Consider the following 20,505-nt stretch of genomic DNA (forward strand, 5'->3'; position numbering starts at 1 on the left):
AAAACACCTGCAGACAGACAACAAAATGCATCAATTGAGTTTGTTTTAATCAGCCCCTTAAATAATCCAGCAGCTACTATACAACTGGAAGAGTATATTGCTGAATAGACAATATCTCTAATACTTTATTTTTAACAGTCCATATACTGTATGTTGAAAAACATACATTCGACAGAGCTGCAGCGCGATCGCCTCCTTCCTCAACAGCTATTTCTCAGTGCACACGTTGTTTCCTTTCTCGACATACTAAATATAGTAGCAAATCAGCGGCAGCAGACCAGTTTTAGTCTGATGATCAGAAAAAAGTATGCGTATTTAAGAAGACAGACACGCTAAATTGATTGTGCTCCTTATTTTGCTAACTAAAGAAACAAATAACTCTGCGCACAAGCTTAGTAGATCAGCTTTACGTGAGCCATGCAAACCTTTAGTAGATCAGGCCCTTGCTGTTTAAAAAAAAATGTTTTAATGTTTTCTATTAGACATAATTTCTTTGTTGTCATTTTCAACGCCAACAATAGAGTGCTACTTGAGTGCTTGTTTCCTCACCTAATGTTTGAGCCCGTCTTTAGTCTGCATCCAGGCATGACGCCAGAGCAACAAAGGTATCAAAATTTGGCACTGTTGGATTTTACGTGAAACGATACCCGGTTGTACGGACAGAATTCGGCCGTTGCCTATAAAAGTACTGAGTCCAGTACCCATCCCTAGTTATAGACTGTACATGTTCACAAATGTCCACTACAGATGACGCTGGAGGATATTGTAGGTCTGTTACACAATTTCTCTTTTTTGTATTTTTGATACATTATAACTCGAGTACAGTTAATTCCTATCTTTGTATTGACAATGTGGTAAACGGCTTGATTGTGAAAGCATCTAAAATGTGATTTTATTCAATTATTTGAATTAGGACAGTACATATTATTCAATGTGTCATGAAATACAGCTTCAGATAAATATGCTTGAATTAGCACAAAAGCTAAATTGCATCCGTTGTCTTAAGGTAGGGAGAAAAACACAAACATACAGTAAGACACATAGACAATATGGACACAAAAGACAAACAATAACACCACAGGTACAAATAAGCAGAGTTTTAAAAGAGAGAGTCCAAGGAGAGGTTCCTCAATGGCAGTGTTTTTCAACCACTGTGACGCGGCACACTAGTGTGCCGCAGCACACTAGTGTGCCGTGAGATACAGTCTGGTGTGCCGTGGGAGATTATCTAAAAAATAATATTAGCGATTATCTAAAAAATATTTATTGCAAACCAGTAATTATAGTCTGCAAATTATGTGTTGTTGTTGAGTGTCTGTGCTGTCTAGAGCTTGGCAGAGTAACCGTGTAATACTCTTCCATATCAGTAGGTTGCAGCCGGTAGCTAATTGCTTTGTAGATATCGGAAACAGCGGGAGGCAGCGTGCAGGTAAAAAGGTATTTAATGCTTAAACAAAAAGTAAACAAAAGGTAAGTGCCCCTAAGAAAAGGCATTGAAGCCTAGGGAAGGCTATGCAGAACAAAACTAAAACTGAACTGGCTACAAAGTAAACAAGAACAGAATGCTGGACGACAGCAAAGACTTACTGTGGAGCAAAGATGGCGTCCACAATGTACATCGGAACATGACATGACAATCAACAATGTCCCCACGAAGAAGGATAAAAACAAAGTAGATGCGGGAAATATCGCTCAAAGGAAGACATGAAACTGCTACAGGAAAATACTAAAAAAAGAGAAAAAGCCAACAAAATAGGAGCGCAAGACAAGAACTAAAACACGACACACAGGAAAACAGCAAAAAAGTCAAAATAAGTCACGGCGTGATGTGACAGGTGGTGACAGTACACCTACTTTGAGTCAAGAACTATATTGATGCATGCTTGGTTATGGTTTAAAGTCATATCCAACAATTGCGACAACGACTTTTTACTGTCAACTGAGTTTCGTTATTTTAATGATTTCTGTTGGTGGTGTGCCTCCGCATTTTTTCAACGCAAAAAATGTGCCTTAACTCAAAAAAGGTTGAAAAACACTGCTCTACGGGAGCATGACTGGTTTGACTTCAACCAATATTTAAGGACCCCTTTAAATGTCAGGTAGGTCCCACAGTTTCTTATGTGCTTTGGCAAAGTATATTATGATACTAATGTCACATAATAGTGAAACTTAGTTCAGACGTATAACACAGTATCAGACTAGAATGCATTACATCTTAATCGAGACGAGAGGCAACCTGTACATACTCCAGTATACTTGCACAGCGTGCTTGGTAAAGAGCCAGCAAAGCTGTGAAATGCTCCCTCCGGGAAAGAAAAAGCTTGCTTGCTTTCAAGTTCGCTCTCAGAGGTCAAAACAGAGTGAGCCACTGAACTTCAACTGACCCAGGATTAAAAACAAGCTTGGAAATAGTGACAGTAGCCAACATAACACATGCAGATAAACATAATAGCAAATAAAGGCCACGCATTTACGCCAAACAAATTAAGCAATGGTATCCAGCCAAATTGGCACTCACTGTTGTACTTTGATGTACGTACAAAAACATTTCAATATGAAAGTAGGAGTATACAAATTTCAATGGAGTCATAATACTGCAAATAACATACGCATTTGATCTCATCCATCTCTATTACTCAAGATAATATTTCCCAGTGTCATAATCCAAGATGAAAATAAATGTGAATATCTGGGTCACTGTGGCCTTTTTGATCCTCCTACAATTAAACTCAATGTCCGACGACAATTGATTGCTGACACATTTTCTTACAGTGAGCAATTACATTTTCCACATGACGCCATCTTTATCTTGTTATACTGAGCAGAGTCTGACTACGTCGACAGACTTCAGTTAGACAGAATCTACCATGAAAATATTATTAATGTCGGGCTCATTTTTTTGGCGTGTTATGATCAGCCTCTTAAAAAGTTGAAGCAACTAAGGGCAAGTTGAGCTGTGTTCCACCTACAAGCCCGAAGGCGATACAAAAGAAGCTGGCAGGTGAGTCAAAAATGTTTTATATCATTAAAATAATTGATCTGATAGAGTACAACTCACTTATGGAAATAAGCACCTGAGAATCCGAGCTACCAAATTCTGTTCAGCGGCAAAGTAAACCTGACAGCCATCTTGCTGTAAATTACATGGTTGGATGGAGAGCTACATTTATGTTTGCAGGGTGTACCTCTAACCTTCCGATGAGTTATTGTCCTTCACATGAAAGCCAAAGTGGCAGCCAAGGTTTTTAAAAAGGGATTATGTTATTCTTTTAACTTGCACATACTGTACATGCAAAATGCTGACATGTGGCTCAAGTATTAAAACCTCAGTCACAATCAAAGTCGTAAATGCCATTGGTTGATTAAGTTACTCACCGGAAGGCCTGGCTCTCCCTTGGGGCCCTGTAAGCCGTCTTCGTAGTCGTACAAGAGGTCTGGGTCTTCATAGTCGTAGTCATATCCGTCCATGTCCATATCATCATAGCTGCCATCCACTTCGTGCTGCTCTGAATAGTCCACTTGATTTTCCCGGTACAAAGTGGTACCACGAGCTATTGGATGTGAATCCAGGTGCTGATGATTCTCTTGGAGCCCAAAGCTTGAGTGCCTGGAGTTGTTCCTGAGTCCGTCCTTAAGAAGACTTTGCCTCACACGGGATATCTGATCAGAGGTGGAATTGGTGGCTGGCTGTCCCACAGAGTCGCTCTCGTCCTCGGTGCTGTTCTCAAACTGATCAGTGTCCCCTTGGGGTTTTGGTTGTTTAGACAACATGCTTTGGGTCATGGTAACAGTTTCTGTACTTTGGGTGAAATCCGGAGTAGCCGAACTGGAGCTGCCAGCCTGAATTGAGGATGTGTTCGATTTGATGAGGGGTTTATATTCAGATATGAGGCTCTGGTCCGCCATATGAGATTTTGGTAAAGGGCTTGAGGTTGAATCATGTAGGGGCACACTGTCAGGAGTCACGGTTGCCTTTTTCACCAGCATTTGATGAGTATCTGTTATTCCAAGAGAGGCTATTGTCGAGGGGCTAGAGGGGGGAAATTTTGCCTCAACTTTCAAAGCACGGTCTGTCAAAGACGATCGGTACGTGTCGGCCAGCCGGCACTGTTTTCTAAGGTAGTTGCAATAGTGTGCAGCAGCTCGGGCCGAGGGATATATATCTAGTTGGCAAACTCGACCGTTGAAGGGTGCAGCTTTGGAGTTCATCCTCCCCAAAGTGAAGAGACCACCAGAATGTCTAAGTGTCTCAGACCGCCCCAGGGTTTGCTCCCACTGGTACACCGCTCCACAATCTGCATAGAAGGACACTGAGTGTGCCTTAACGGCAATAGCAAAAGGGTGCTGGCGTCCATCATGCCAGTTGTAGGTAAAGTAGATGGAGGCCTTCTCTGCTGTGTAGACCGCCACTCTGCGTGGCAGGAGCTGAATGCCAAAACGCAACCTGTCCCTACCATCTCTGACACTGAAAATAAAAGCGTTGTTTGCTCGCCAGGAGCTTACGCTTACAATAACAGAAAACTCCTCACCGAATTCCGGAGGAAAGAGACTGCCTGCTGGAGCCTCATAAAGAGAGTTTGAGTGTAGTATTACCCCATGTCCAGGAAATGGGAGATTTATTGGTGAGGGAACAGTGGTATAAGTGGTTGAAGGTGAGGCAGTCCTTTCGTATGGATCGTCTGTGGTACTCTGAACTGTGAGCCCAAGCTGATAAAGGATATTCACTCCTAAAAAAACAAGAGACACTATTAGAAACATGATTTTTTTCCCAAAATATGACAAACAGTCTGAGCACCAATGTCATTTGATACTGGCTAAGCTACGAACGTGCAGTGAACTTACTGTGGATGTATTATTAAAGGGGACCCCTAACGCAAAATCAACTTTTTGCACCTTTTAGTACCTGTTTTTTGTGTATTTGGGATCTGCATAAGTCTCAAAATTGTGAAATCAAACCATGTAGGCATTGCGCAGATACTTTATAAAACAATCTTGCCTTCTGACTGTACTTCCTCCAAACGAGCCATTTGGACCTGCCCTAATTGTGACGTTTTTCCCAATTGAGGCGTCAGCGGATATCTATATATATATATGCTAAAAATGTACCCTAAGTGCTGCGGTCACTAAGTTACTTCTTATTATCCATCTTCTTTTTGTGGGGCAAACTGGTTAGTACATGTACATTTCTTAGAATGTAAAGTAGCGTATAGTTCGAACTTATTCCCTTCAATAGACTTGATATGGAAGTGCTAAAAACTACAACATGGATGACATACCTTTTTTATATTGGTCGATATCGACAATTACTGATATTTTCTATGACCTATGAAAAATATGGACATGGGGAGAAAAATATCAAATGGTAAACATTTTTTTTCATATGTAACCTTACTTAAATGCAAATCTCCCGAGCTACCGTGGCAGAAAGTAAGGGAAATGTCAACACAATCATGGAAAACACTCAAACAAACACTGTAAACAAAATTCTAAAATCACAATAATCACTTCACAACAACATTTTTAAATTGAGCTTCAAAAATAAGGAATTATTAGGAAATGCCTAATAGAGTATAACAAAATAGTGCAAAGTATGCAAATGTAAACATAGAGAAACCTGAGAAGAACAACTTTTTGTAGGTTTACTGCCAGGACATTACGTGGTCTGTGTAACATTTAATTTGGTTTGTTATTCCTATTTAAGTGTTGAAATGTATGTTCCTGTTATGCAGTAATGGTTATTTAGGATTATTGGAACAAATTATTATTTTGAAGTTGCACATTTTTTATATTTTGTTATTTATCTTATTTATAGAGTCCTGCGCAATACAACCGTTGGCCAACAAAAAAGTAACCACAGAACACTATACGCCTATACGGTATAGTGTTCTGTGGTTACTTTTTGGTTGGCCAAGCGGACGTGACGACAGGCTGTCCCCACTCAGATCCGCACAGACCGGGAGGGGGCGTGCCTTAAGTCCAGCTGGAAATCGGCAGAAATTTGGAGAATGGTTGTCCCAGGGAGAGGCAGTGAAATTCGGGAGGGTTGGCAAGTATGAGATATTCTCACTTCTTTTCTTTTGTCGAGCACAAAGAAAAGAACATTTTAGTTAAATGTAAGTTGTGTCTTGGATCAAAGATCCCGTCTACTGCCCAAAACAACAATTCAAATCTGCCTGGTTAGGCTCTGTGTATGTCACGTGTGCCTTCCTTAGGTGAAGCCAGCTTTACAGCTATGTTGTTGATTGATTGATTGATTGATTGAAACTTTTATTAGTAGATTGCACAGTACAGTACATATTCCGTACAATTGACCACTAAATGGTAACACCCAAATAAGTTTTTTAACTTGTTTAAGTCGGGGTCCAGATACAGATATATACTATCAAATATATACTAACATCATAATACAGTCATCACACAAGATAATCATCAGGGTATATACATTGAATTATTTACATTATTTACAATCCGGAGTGTGGGATATGGAGGGGGGGGGGGGTTAGGTTTGGTTGGTATCAACACTTCAGTCATCAATTGCATCATCAGAGAAATGGACATTGAAACAGTGTAGGACTGACTTGGTAGGATATGTACAGCAAGTAGTGGACACAGAGAGAGAGATCAGAAAGTATAAGAAAAAGTGTCTACATTTGATTATTTACAATCCGAAGAGGTATTATGTGGAAGGGAGGGTGTTAGTTTAGGGTTGTAGTTGCCTGGAGATGTTCTTTTAGTGCGGTTTTGAAGGAGGATAGAGATGCCCTTTCTTTTACACCTGTTGGGAGTGCATTCCATATTGAAGTGGCATAGAAAGAGAATGAGTTAAGACCTTTATTAGTTCGGAATCTGGGTTTAACGTGGTTAGTGTTAGTGTTATTATGCTGTTTGTTACTTATGTATGTTATGTTGCAGCTATTTAAAATAGTTTTGTCAATTTGTTCTGGCCTGAAATAAATTGGCCCTTTGAAACATATCTTTGTCTTTGTGTGTTGTATGTATAGCACATTGCTTAGCAGAGTTCAGTGATGCAAATGTATGTCAAGTTGATCAACAGATTGTATTATTCTCCAGTGCAATAACAGTACTAAAATGAAGGCTAAAAGGGCATTAATGGGAGCTTTAAAAAAAAAAAGTAGAAGAAGTAACTAAATAGTTACTTTTCACAGTAACGCATTACTTTTTGGTGTAAGTAACTGAGTTAGTAACTGAGTTACTTTTAAAATAAAGTAACTAGTAACTGTAACTAGTTACTGTTTTTCAGTAACTAACCCAACACTGCTGATCACTTACTGTTTTGCTAGGTTACCAGACTGCGAGTTCCTTTGTTCATGCAACCAACCATGCTTCGTTTTATATATATCCCATCCATACATCCATCCATCCATTTTCTACTGCTTGTCCTTCTCGGGGTCGCGGAGGGTGCTGGAGCCTATTCAGCTGCATTCGGGGGGAAGGCGGGGTACACCCTGGACAAGTCGCCACCTCATCACAGGGCCAACACAGATAGACAACATTCACACACTAGGGCCAATTTAGTGTTGCCATTCAGCCTATCCCCAGGTTCATGTCTTTGGAGGTGGGAGTCAGCCCGGCGTACCCGCAGGGAACCCACGCAGTCACGAGGAGAACATGCAAACTCCACACAGGAGTTGGGCTGTCAATTGAAACGTGATAATAATGCGTTAAGTATAAATTTAAATAACGGCACTCATTTTTTTAAAGGCCGATTAACGCGAAGGCTTCCTTTTTGACCCTTGAGCCTTGCTGTAGCGGGGTAATGGAATGCACAAATGCAGCTTGCAGGTAAAAGAATAGGTAATAACACCAGTAGTCAAACTCTACACAAAAACTATTGTGCACGGGTGTGCATGTAAAGCAGAACACTTGTGCTCCCGACAAGAAAGGACTATTTTTCACCAGAGGAGACAACATCCCTGCAGCGAACGCCTGCTGTGCACGTCGTTCTAGAGGTGGGTGGTGCTTTACTTCCGTGTTTAGATTTCGGGTAAGTGCAGTAATAACATAACACTTTTATATTGTTACTGTGACTGCTTTAGTACGTAAGATGACAAAAAAGCTCAACAAAAATGAAAGACGGCCGGCAGGATGTCAAAAGGAGCCTTTTTATTGCAAACGACATCAAAATATGTCAAGAATTTTTCTCAAACTAATCACACACTTTTCCGGCTTCAAAATAAAAGAGCTACGCTATACATTTGGGTTTACTACGTTTAGGGTTTCTCCTTAATGTACAGGCTTCATATTAGCCGCCACACCTAACAAAATAAAGTATTATAATGTATTGTAGCGTCCAGGAGAAAACAAACAAAGTCTGACTTTCTTTTTAGCTTTTATGGCCAATTTAATCATAACAACGGGCCCAATTCCAACAAGTATTTCCTCCGTGCTCACACGTCTGCCTCCGTGCTTCACTCCTAGACTCACAACACTTGTTCATTGTCCGCCGACATGGTGTGTTCACAGACCATAACAAACTAACATACACATTAACGTAACCAGCCATACGCACAGGGTTGTCTGGAGCGGTGTAAGCGTGTCCGTGCTATGGACATACTTTAATGTATACGAGATATACCCACAGACAGCGATCTTCACAATTTAAGATAACACTGACGGCATTTAATGAAAGTCACCAATAACACCAGAAATAGATGCTAGATTTGTTGCTAGTAGTTTTTAGTACAGAAGAAGTGACCAAAACAATTGGAGGAATCCAAGTACATTGTACAATAAGCAGTAACAATTAAAAAATAGAACATAACAACATTATGTTAGAAAATTACATATGTTAATACGATATGTTAATACTATACTTAATAATAACATATTTGTTTTAAATGTATTTTCACATTTTTTTTGCCTTTTTAAAGATATGCATCATAGCAAATCATGCGATGACGTCATATCAACCACGCCCCTAACCACGCCCTCCACCCGCACAGGTATTTTGGTAATTTAGGGGAAACCCTGACATTAACAAAATAAAAATGTCTTACATTACAATCGTGCTTTGTCAGAGATGTTTTGTAATGTTATTCTGTGATACTAGCACCTAAAGAAATGCTAGTACGTCAGTTTAGGAAAATGGGGCGGGGGGTTTAGAGGGGATTTTTCTGTCTGGCTGAAATATTGTGTAAATTATTTTATAACTTGTTCTGGTCGAGTCCTCAATTACAGAATGATTAGCAGGCTGAATATTACATGTTATTAATTTATAGAGAAGGTTAAAACATTGTCATGCAGCAATATGAAGCCACCACCCCTGTAAATGATCTGTCTAGGGTATACTTATTAATGATGAAAAATGATATCTATCAGCGATTAATTTTGAGTTAACTATGAACAAAATGTGATTGATCGCGATTAAATGTCTTAACCGTTTGACAGCCCTGGTATATATATACATAAATATATATACATATACGTTAGGTCAGGAAAAAAACACAGGGGACTGAAGAGCAGGGAAACCTACAAAACAGGCTTGTAGGGATGAAATAGCCTCTGTGTTTTTTCCTGGCCGAACGTATATTCCGGTATTGAGCACTGTATAACGGATAAACCACAGAAACCTCGACTATATATATATATATATATATATATATATATACACACATACATACATACATACATACATACATACATATATGTATGTATATATATACACATGCATACACATATACATATATATATATATATATATATATATATATATATATATATATATATATATATATATATATATATATATATATATATATGTCTTAATAAGGTTATCCAAAAAAATAGTGCTCGATACCGTAGTAGAGCGCAATATATGTATGTGTGGGAAAAAAAATCACAAGACTATTTCATCTCTACAGGCCTGTTTCATGAGGGGGGGTACCCTCAATCATCAGGAGATCTCCTGATGATTGAGGGTACCCCCCCTCATGAAACAGGCCTGTAGGGATGAAATAGTCTTGTGATTTTTTTCCCCACACATACAAATATATATATATATATATACATATACACAGGTAAAAGCCAGTAAATTAGAATATTTTGAAAAACTTGATTTATTTCAGTAATTGCATTCAAAAGGTGTAACTTGTACATTATATTTATTCATTGCACACAGACTGATGCATTCAAATGTTTATTTCATTTAATTTTGACGATTTGAAGTGGCAACAAATGAAAATCCAAAATTCCGTGTGTCACAAAATTAGAATATTACTTAAGGCTAATACAAAAAAGGGATTTTTAGAAATGTTGGCCAACTGAAAAGTATGAAAATGAAAAATATGAGCATGTACAATACTCAATACTTGGTTGGAGCTCCTTTTGCCTCAATTACTGCGTTAATGCGGCGTGGCATGGAGTCGATGAGTTTCTGGCACTGCTCAGGTGTTATGAGAGCCCAGGTTGCTCTGATAGTGGCCTTCAACTCTTCTGCGTTTTTGGGTCTGGCATTCTGCATCTTCCTTTTCACAATACCCCACAGATTTTCTATGGGGCTAAGGTCAGGGGAGTTGGCGGGCCAATTTAGAACAGAAATACCATGGTCCGTAAACCAGGCACGGGTAGATTTTGCGCTGTGTGCAGGCGCCAAGTCCTGTTGGAACTTGAAATCTCCATCTCCATAGAGCAGGTCAGCAGCAGGAAGCATGAAGTGCTCTAAAACTTGCTGGTAGACGGCTGCGTTGACCCTGGATCTCAGGAAACAGAGTGGACCGACACCAGCAGATGACATGGCACCCCAAACCATCACTGATGGTGGAAACTTTACACTAGACTTCAGGCAACGTGGATCCTGTGCCTCTCCTGTCTTCCTCCAGACTCTGGGACCTAGATTTCCAGAGGAAATGCAAAATTTGCATGGTTGGGTGATGGTTTGGGGTGCCATGTCATCTGCTGGTGTCGGTCCACTCTGTTTCCTGAGATCCAGGGTCAACGCAGCCGTCTACCAGCAAGTTTTAGAGCACTTCATGCTTCCTGCTGCTGACCTGCTCTATGGAGATGGAGATTTCAAGTTCCAACAGGACTTGGCGCCTGCACACAGCGCAAAATCTACCCGTGCCTGGTTTACGGACCATGGTATTTCTGTTCTAAAGTGGCCCGCCAACTCCCCTGACCTTAGCCCCATAGAAAATCTGTGGGGTATTGTGAAAAGGAAGATGCAGAATGCCAGACCCAAAAACGCAGAAGAGTTGAAGGCCACTATCAGAGCAACCTGGGCTCTCATAACACCTGAGCAGTGCCAGAAACTCATCGACTCCATGCCACGCCGCATTAACGCAGTAATTGAGGCAAAAGGAGCTCCAACCAAGTATTGAGTATTGTACATGCTCATATTTTTCATTTTCATACTTTTCAGTTGGCCAACATTTCTAAAAATCCCTTTTTTGTATTAGCCTTAAGTAATATTCTAATTTTGTGACACACGGAATTTTGGATTTTCATTTGTTGCCACTTCAAATCATCAAAATTAAATGAAATAAACATTTGAATGCATCAGTCTGTGTGCAATGAATAAATATAATGTACAAGTTACACCTTTTGAATGCAATTACTGAAATAAATCAAGTTTTTCAAAATATTCTAATTTACTGGCTTTTACCTGTATATATGTATCTCGAACCTTTTATCGAACATGTCTGTCGCGCTTTATATTGATATTGTTTTATCAGCCCAGCCATAAACGTTCCTCTGAACAGTGTTTTATGGAGTTAATAATGATACTAAGGACCATAGTGTTCAGGTGGCATGACAGTTCAAACAAAAATGTGCTACATTTGATACAGTAGTGCTAAATTAATTAAATGTATATTATGGAAATCATTTTATTTCAACCTGTAAATCTCCAAACATTCAATACACACAAATCCCTGACAAGAGCTGGAATAGCAAATATTTGTACTTGGTTTGGAAATGGAAATGCCAAAGAACTCTAGATAATGTACTCAAAGCTTCTATGAAAGTTGTGTTTTTGAAAATATATATTGTATCTCTACCATTTTTTCTCTTGCAGCATGTTGTACCAGAAAGCAGCTGTGGTCCAGACGGCAATGAGGACCAGAAGAATGAGGCCAAACTAGGATACAGGAAACCCTCGCTAACAGCTTTTCTGACTTGATCTACCGATCATGAAAGGAGCCTCCGCCAAACAAATGTGTCATTCTTTTCCCAGGACCATAGGTAGAAAAAGTGCAAGGAACACTCCTTTGAAGTCAAGGTCATTCTTTGCCATCTTTAATCAAATCAAATCAACTTTATCTTTAAGTAGGGGGAACATAGAGCAGATAAATAGGGGAAGGTGGTGGGAAAAAAAACTTTCTTTAACATGACAAATGGCAACATTTCACTGTAATTGTACATGTCAAAAATATATTTTCAAATATGGCCCGACTTTGCTGTGTGTGTGCACATGCAAGAGAAACTATAAAGCACTGTAAATACCTCAGAATAGATAACCTTTTGAAAGTTTCAACCTATGAGTACATGCGTACACATGTGCCAGTAGGAGTGCATGCTCAAAACAAAAAGGAGTGGAACCCAGCAAACTGGCCAATTAGTAAAAAGTTAGCAGTCAATATCAATTCAAACAATTTTTGTTTCATCTGACGTCACATGGACAAAGATAAGACCTTCTTGAGGAAAGTTCTGTGGTCAGATGAAACAAAAATTGAGCTGTTTGGCCACAATACCCAGCAATATGTTTAGAGGAGAAAAGGTGAGGCCTTTAATCCCAGGAACACCATGCCTACCATCAAGCATGGTGGTGGTAGTATTATGCTCTGGGCCTGTTTTGCTGCCAATGGAACTAGTGCTTTACAGAGAGTAAATGGGACAATGAAAAAGGAGGATTACCTCCAAATTCTTTAGGACAACCTAAAATCGTCAGCCTGGAGGTTGGGTCTTGGGCGCAGTTGGGTGTTCCAACAGGACAATGACCCCCAAACACATGTCAAAAGTGGTAAAGGAATTGTTAAATCAGGCTAGAATTAAGGTTTTAGAATGGCCTTCCCAAAGTCCTGACTTAAATGCGTGGAAGAAAAAAGTCCATGTCCATCCATCCATCCATTTTCTACCGCTTATTCCCTTTGGGGTCGCGGGGGGCGCTGGAGCCTATCTCAGCTACAATCGGGCGGAAGGCGGGGTACACCCTGGACAAGTCGCCACCTCATCGCAGGGCCAACACAGATAGACAGACAACATTCACACTCACATTCACACAAACCAAAACATTGAGCTGAACTGCACCAAATTTGTCAAGAGGAGTGGTCAAAAATCCAACCAGAAGCTTGCCAGAAGCTTGTGGATGGCTACCAAAAGTGCCTTATTGCAGTGAAACTTGCCAAGGGACATGTAGCTAAATATTAACATTGCTGTATGTATACTTTTGACCCAGCAGATTTGGTCACATTTTCATTTGACCCATAACAAATTCATAAAAGAACCAAACTTCATGAATGTTTTTTGTGGCAAACAAGTATGTGCTCCAATCACTCTATCAAAAAAAAAAAAAGAGTTGTAGAAATGATTGGAAACTCAAGACAGCAATGACATTATGTTCTTTACATCCATCCATCCATCCATTTTCTACCGCTTATTCCCTTCGGGGTCGCGGGGGGTGCTGGAGCCTATCTCAGCTACAATCGGGCGGAAGGCGGGGTACACCCTGGACAAGTCGCCACCTCATCGCAGGGCCAACACAGATAGACAGACAACATTCACACTCACATTCACACACTAGGGCCAATTTAGTGTTGCTAATCAACCTATCCCCAGGTGCATGTCTTTGGAGGTGGGAGGAAGCCGGAGTACCCGGAGGGAACCCACGCAATCACGGGGAGAACATGCAAACTCCACACAGAAAGATCCCGAGGCCGGGATTGAACTCACGACTACTCAGGACCTTCGTATTGTGAGGCAGACGCACTAACCCCTCTTCCACCGTGCTGCCCATGTTCTTTACAAGTGTATGTAAACTTTTGACCACAACTGTATATGCCTGTAAGCAGAAATGCAGTTTTGTTAAACGTTTACAGTTTCAAACGATAACAATGCTAATATTTGTTAGTCATGTTAATGGGATCTTCCACTATATGTTAGCATTCAGCTAGAATGATAAAGAACCAACTTTCACCCTGTATTGTTGCATTTTTTTCAGTTCATACCAAGCTGTATTGTCGAGTTAACATTATTCCTCCATGTGTATATTAACATACTTTCTTTTGTGTGCTTAGTTTTGACATTTATTGGTTGCCCTAGAACGACCACTTCAGTGCATCTGTATGAATAGTGTTAGAATAATAAAAAAACACCAAAAAGGCAGCACATTACAAAGAATGCGGCCTGCAACGATTATTTGTTCAATCATACAAACTAATATAGTAATATACTAATATAGATTACTCGATTACTAAACGATAGCAGCAGCTCTAAACAAAAGAGCCACATATACTGGAGTTTAACATTGAACGGACGACTTGGCTCTGCCTAGCCATTCTTACGCTGCGCTCCAAAAATTGACCAACAATCTGCATGAGCAAGGGGAAAAAGTCGGCCTACGTATAAGCCAAGAGAAGACCAAGGCCATGACCGTCGCACAAGACCAAAACGTTCCACTGCTCACTGTAGACGAACAAGGCATAGAGTACGTTGAGAACTTCACGCATCTTGGAAGCAACATCTCAAACACTGGAAACGCAGAAAAGGATGTTCAGACCAGAATCGGAAAAGCTGCAGGAGTCTTCCAACGCCTCCGGAACATCTGGTCATCAAAATCTATTAGTACGTCCACAAAGCTGCGCCTCTATATGTCAGTGGTCATCCCTACAGTGACCTATGCTTGTGAGACGTGGATGAAGACATCAAGCATTACGAACAAGCCGGATGTCTTCCACCGACGGTGCCTCAGATACATCTTGAGGATCTCATGGAGAGACCACATCACCAATGAAGAGGTGATGAGAAGGGCAGGGGTAGCACCATTGTCTGACATAGTCTCTGACGTGAGAAGGAGAATGGCTGGACACGTACTCCGACTGCCAAGAGAGAGACGGGCAAGTGTGGCAATGGACTGGGTGCCAGAAGGGGGAAAGAGGAAGAGAGGACGGCCAAAGAAGACGTGGAGACAAACAGCCAAGGAAGAACTGAGAGAGATGGGAGTCAGCTGGCATGGAGCAAGAAGGGTCGCCAGTGACCGAAAACAAATGGAGGGGAACTAAGTCTAAGTAAGTAACATTGAACTGTACAAGGTACTTTCATCTGTTCACGGTTTTTCACCAGAAGACTGTAAAATCACATTTACAAGCTGTTACTGGACACAAACAGAGAATAAATCTACATTTCATCCTTCAAGTTTAGGGTTACGGCATATTTCATGGGAGTGACAACTCCATTTAACTCGTCATCCTTTAAACCAGCTGGCTACAGGTAGTAATATTACAAATATTTATGGGTCAACAGAAAAACGTTAAAAAGGAGGGATGTTCAGTTGACAGAAATAAATGACAATCTGTTTCTGACACACCACACCTTATGCAAGCCTCACTCTCCCTGATTGATCGAGCAGAGGTATTTACTCTAAATGGGACTGACAGTTAAAGCATGAATTTGTATGTATTTGTTGCAGCTGGAATAGGCTCCAGCACCCCCACGCCCCTGTGAGGGACAAGCAGTAGAAAATGGATGGATGGATGAATGTTTTTCTCAATCTGAATTCATTTTCAAGCAGCTGACAACACTGAAAAATACATGTGAGGTGAATACCTTGTGTATGGGCACCAACTGTTGGTCCTACTAGTCTTATGCACAAGCATATTTTGAAAACTACTTGGGGTATACATAATTGAGTTATAAACATGTGACATACTCGCTTCTTTTTTGCAGATCAGCCTTTTTCATTCAGTACAAGAACAACAAAATGTTTGAAACATGCATATCCAGTCAAACTCTACTGGGTTATTCAACTAAATGGTTTGAGAGGCCACATTTCCAAAAAGCTAGGGTCCATGGAACACACTTCTGCCTTCACTAATATTCTTAATTTGAGAACCAGTATCCTCTGTAGTGTATTTGTTTTCAGTTTATTTCTTTAATCAGAGTTACAAATCCAGCCCTGTTAGTGGACTCTGACATTTATGAGGTTCACATGTCAATGCAAGGATCTCCAAATGTGTTTACAGAGGTCTAAGTTCTTCTATACAACGGGAGCACTCTATATTGTTTTTAGGAATTTGCTGCAAAAATGTTCAAGTCTTTTTCAAGTTTTGAACTGAACTGAACTAAACAGTGTCATTTCTGGGGAGGCAGTTGAATGGCCCTGCTTTACATGATCAAGATTTTGGGGGCTGATTCGGTCACCCAGAAATAAACCAATAACCAATTTAAAGCGGAACTGCACTTTTTGGCATTTTGCCTACCATTCCCAATCCTTATGTATTGACAAGAACACATGTTTTTCTTTTTTTCATACATTCTAAATACTTTATGAGAGCCAACAAACATAATAAAACTTCACTTACTGTACAAGGTTTGCTGTCATTAGGATGCCGACTACTCGGATGTTCATATAGTCACATTTTAGATAAAAAATCACTCATAATCCCGCGTCGTACTGTCAAAGTGTACCAACTTGTTGGAATACGTCCTCATCCTTCTACTATCCAGGTGAAATGCATGATTTATGATCTAGAATAAACTTTCACGAGCAAAGGAAGCGAGGAAACACTCGATGATGTAAACATTGGCACTAGGGTTGTCTCGATACCAATATTTTGGTACCAGTACCAAAATGTATTTCGATACTTTGATACTTTTCTAAATAAAGGGGACCCAAAAAAATGGCATTATTGACTTTATTGTAACAAAAAATGTTAGGGTACATTAAACATGTTTCTTTTTGCAATCGAAGGACAATTTTGTCCTTAAATAAAATAGTGAACATACAAGACAACTTGTCTTTTAGTAGTAAGTAAGCAAACAAAGGCTCCTAATGTGTCTGCTGATGTATGCAGTAACATATTGTGTCATTCCCCATTTTATTATTTTGTCAAAATTATAAAGGACAAGCTGTAAAAACTGATTATTAATATACTTGTTCATTTACTGTTAATATCTGGTTATTTTCCGTTTCAACATGTTCTATTAACACTTCTGTTGAAAAGTAATAAACACCTTTTCTTCTGTTGTTTGGATACTTTACATTAGTTTTGGATGATACCACACATTAAGGTATTGATCCGATACCAAGTGGTTACAGGTTCATACATTGGTCCTAACTTAAGTTATCATGTGTCCAGGGACGTATTTCCTGAGTTTATGATTATAATATAAATAGATTTTGTGACGATAAAAAACATTGATGTAATCATAGTAGTATCAACTAGATATGCTCTTGTACTTGGTATACTTATAGTGGATGCCAGGTGTAGAACCACCCATGGCATTTGTTTACATTGTGACGCCGTTTAGCTATCATATCCTCCTACGGTGTGTAGTGAAACAAGTTTAGCTATTCCTCGTCCTGCAGGAATGGTACTTCTAAAAAACTCACTTCATTTGTCGCCATGGAGGTAAGGATTTGTGATTTAGAAGTAGCTAAAGCACTGTCGATTGGGGATGGACATTAGCCGCTGGCTAGCTAGCCATGTTTTAAAGCACCTCTTCCTGAGGGCGTTTCAGTGTTATAACTTCACCTTTATCTTTATTGTTCAAGCCAAAATGCCTCCATTCTCCCTTTTCTGTCTACACTTGTAAGTACTCTGTGATTGTGTGCTGCCAAACATGCTCCTCTGCTCGTAAAACCAGCAACGTCACGACGTGACGACGACGCGCCGTCATGCCTGTAAAAAAAAAATATGGCGAACCGGTACTTTTCAAACAGAGTATAGTACCATTTTTGATTCATTAGTACCGCAATACTATATTAGTACAACCCTAATTGGCGCACACACGCGAGTAATCGCGGCACCGCTATAAATAGTTTGTCTGCGTTAGCGCTTATAATAACAATATCACTAATACTTGGTTAATATTCATGTCATGAAATGTAAATGGAGTATTGTTGGCGCTTTTTGGATGTTTTTTTTATTGGGTTTTATGGGCGGAATAGAGGACCTCCTATTGGCTCAACTGTAAGCAGACTTTTATTTAAGTTTATTTACGAGTTAGAATGCATTAAAGAAAAATACATCCATCGTCAGGTCTTTCATATTGATTGTGAAAGATAGGCAAAATTCCAAAAAAAAGTGCAGTTCCTCTTCAAGAGAGCAATATATCTATTTCAAGAACTTGTTTACTTACTTCACCGCACTGTTCATTGAAGCGAAAAAACATTCTTAACACTTTTGCCATGCCTCAAACTGGGGTGCAAGAGTTAAAAGCAATTGTGTTTTATTCCCAACCAATATAGCTGTTGCAATTTTATGTAGTTATCAAATTTGATGTATATCGTTTCAAAATTTCGCTTTGTTTTCCAACCATTGCAACAAAAATGGAGAGTGCTGAGAAGAAGTGTTTAATTATGATAATTGGTTCGTGGCCTCACCGTACTAAGTCCATTTTTTCAAAGAAGGAATTTTTGATTAGTGAATTTGTGAATTATATTTATATAGCGCTTTTCTCTAGTGACTCAAAGTGCTTTTACATAGTGAAACCCAATATCTAAGTTACATTTAAACCAGTGTGGGTGGCACTGGGAGCAGGTGGGTAAAGTGTCTTGCCCAAGGACACAATGGCAGTGACTAGGATGGCGGAAGCAGGGATCGAACCTGCAACCCTCAAGTTGCTGGCACGGCCACTCTACAAACCAAGCTATACCGCCCCAATTAATAATTATAAATTGAATTAATAAATTGAATATTTTCATAGCTAGAAAATACAAAAGCTATTTATAATGCTATCAATATTATTATTATTACAAACCCCGTTTCCATATGAGTTGGGAAATTGTGTTGGATGTAAATATAAACGGAATGCAATTATTTACAAATCCTTTTCAACCCATATTCAATTGAATGCACTACAAAGTCAAGATATTTGATGTTCAAAACTCATACACTTTATTTTTTTTTTGCAAATAATAATTAACTTAGAATTTCATGGCTGCAACACGTGCCAAAGTAGTTGGGAAAGGGCATGTTCACATGTTCACCACTGTGTTACATGGCCTTTCCTTTTAACAACGCTCAGTAAACGTTTGGGAACTAAGGAGACACATTTTTTAAGCTTCTCAGGTGGAATTCTTTCCCATTCTTGCTTGATGTACAGCTTAAGTTGTTCAACAGTCTGGGGGTCTCCGTTGTGGTATTTTAGGCTTCATAATGCGCCACACATTTTTAATGGGAGACAGGTCTGGACTACAGGCAGGCCAGTCTAGTACCAGCAGTCTTTTGAAGCCACGTTGATGTAACACGTGGCTTGGCATTGTCTTGCTGAAATAAGCAGGGGCGTCCATGGTAACGTTGCTTGGATGGCAACATATGTTGCTCCAAAACCTGTATGTACATGGCGCCTTCACAGATGTGTAAGTTACCCATGTCTTGGGCACTGATACACCCCCATACCATCACAGATGCTGGCTTTTCAACTTTGCGCCTGTAACAATCCGGATGGTTCTTTTCCTCTTTGGTCCGGAGGACACGACGTCCACAGTTTCCAAAAACAATTTGAAATGTGGACTCGTCAGACCACAGAACACTTTTCCACTTTGTATCAGTCCATCTTAGATGAGCTCAGGCCCAGCGAAGCCGACGGCGTTTCTGGGTGTTGTTGATAAACGGTTTTCGCCTTGCATAGGAGAGTTTTAACTTGCACTTACAGATGTAGCGACCAACTGTAGTTACTGACAGTGGGTTTCTGAAGTGTTCCTGAGCCCATGTGGTGATATCCTTTACACACTGATGTCGCTTGTTGATGCAGTACAGCCTGAGGGATCGAAGGTCATGGGCTTAGCTGCTTACGTGCAGTGATTTCTCCAGATTCTCTGAACCCTTTGATGATACTACGGACCGTAGATGGTGAAATCCCTAAATTCCTTGCAATAGCTGGTTGAGAAAGGTTTTTTTTAAACTGTTCAACAATTTGCTCACGCATTTGTTGACAAAGTGGTGACCCTCACCCCATCCTTGTTTGTGAATGACTGAGCATTTCATGGAATCTACTTTTATACCCAATCATGGCACCCACCTGTTCCCAATTTGCCTGTTCACCTGTGGGATGTTCCAAATAAGTGTTTGATGAGCATTCCTCAACTTTATCAGTATTTATTGCCACCTTTCCCAACTTCTTTGTCACGTGTTGCTGGCATCAAATTCTAAAGTTAATGCTTATTTGCAAAAAATAAGCATTAGTTTGAACATCAAATATGTTGTCTTTGTAGCATATTCAACTGAATATGGGTTGAAAATGATTTGCAAATCATTGTACTCCGTTTATATTTACATCTAACACAATTTCCCAACTCATATGGAAACGGGGTTTGTATTATTATTATGA

General features: G+C 39.8%; 1 protein-coding gene across 2 annotated transcripts in view; it reads right to left on the minus strand.

Annotated features, from left to right (window-relative positions):
- Positions 1-20,505, minus strand: part of LOC133616842 (uncharacterized) — a 271,957-nt gene that overhangs the window by 210,007 nt on the left and 41,445 nt on the right. For both annotated transcript variants that reach the window (XR_012050812.1, XM_061976458.2), the window contains exon 3: positions 3,376-4,727. Coding sequence is in view for 1 of the 2 variants with exons in the window: in XM_061976458.2 (XP_061832442.2) it covers positions 3,376-4,727 (1,352 nt within the window). In the remaining variant the exon portion in view is untranslated. The remainder of the gene's footprint in view (positions 1-3,375; positions 4,728-20,505) is intronic.

The sequence above is a fragment of the Nerophis lumbriciformis genome, linkage group LG14 (genome assembly GCF_033978685.3).
Source record: "Nerophis lumbriciformis linkage group LG14, RoL_Nlum_v2.1, whole genome shotgun sequence".
NCBI classification, from domain to species: domain Eukaryota; kingdom Metazoa; phylum Chordata; class Actinopteri; order Syngnathiformes; family Syngnathidae; genus Nerophis; species Nerophis lumbriciformis.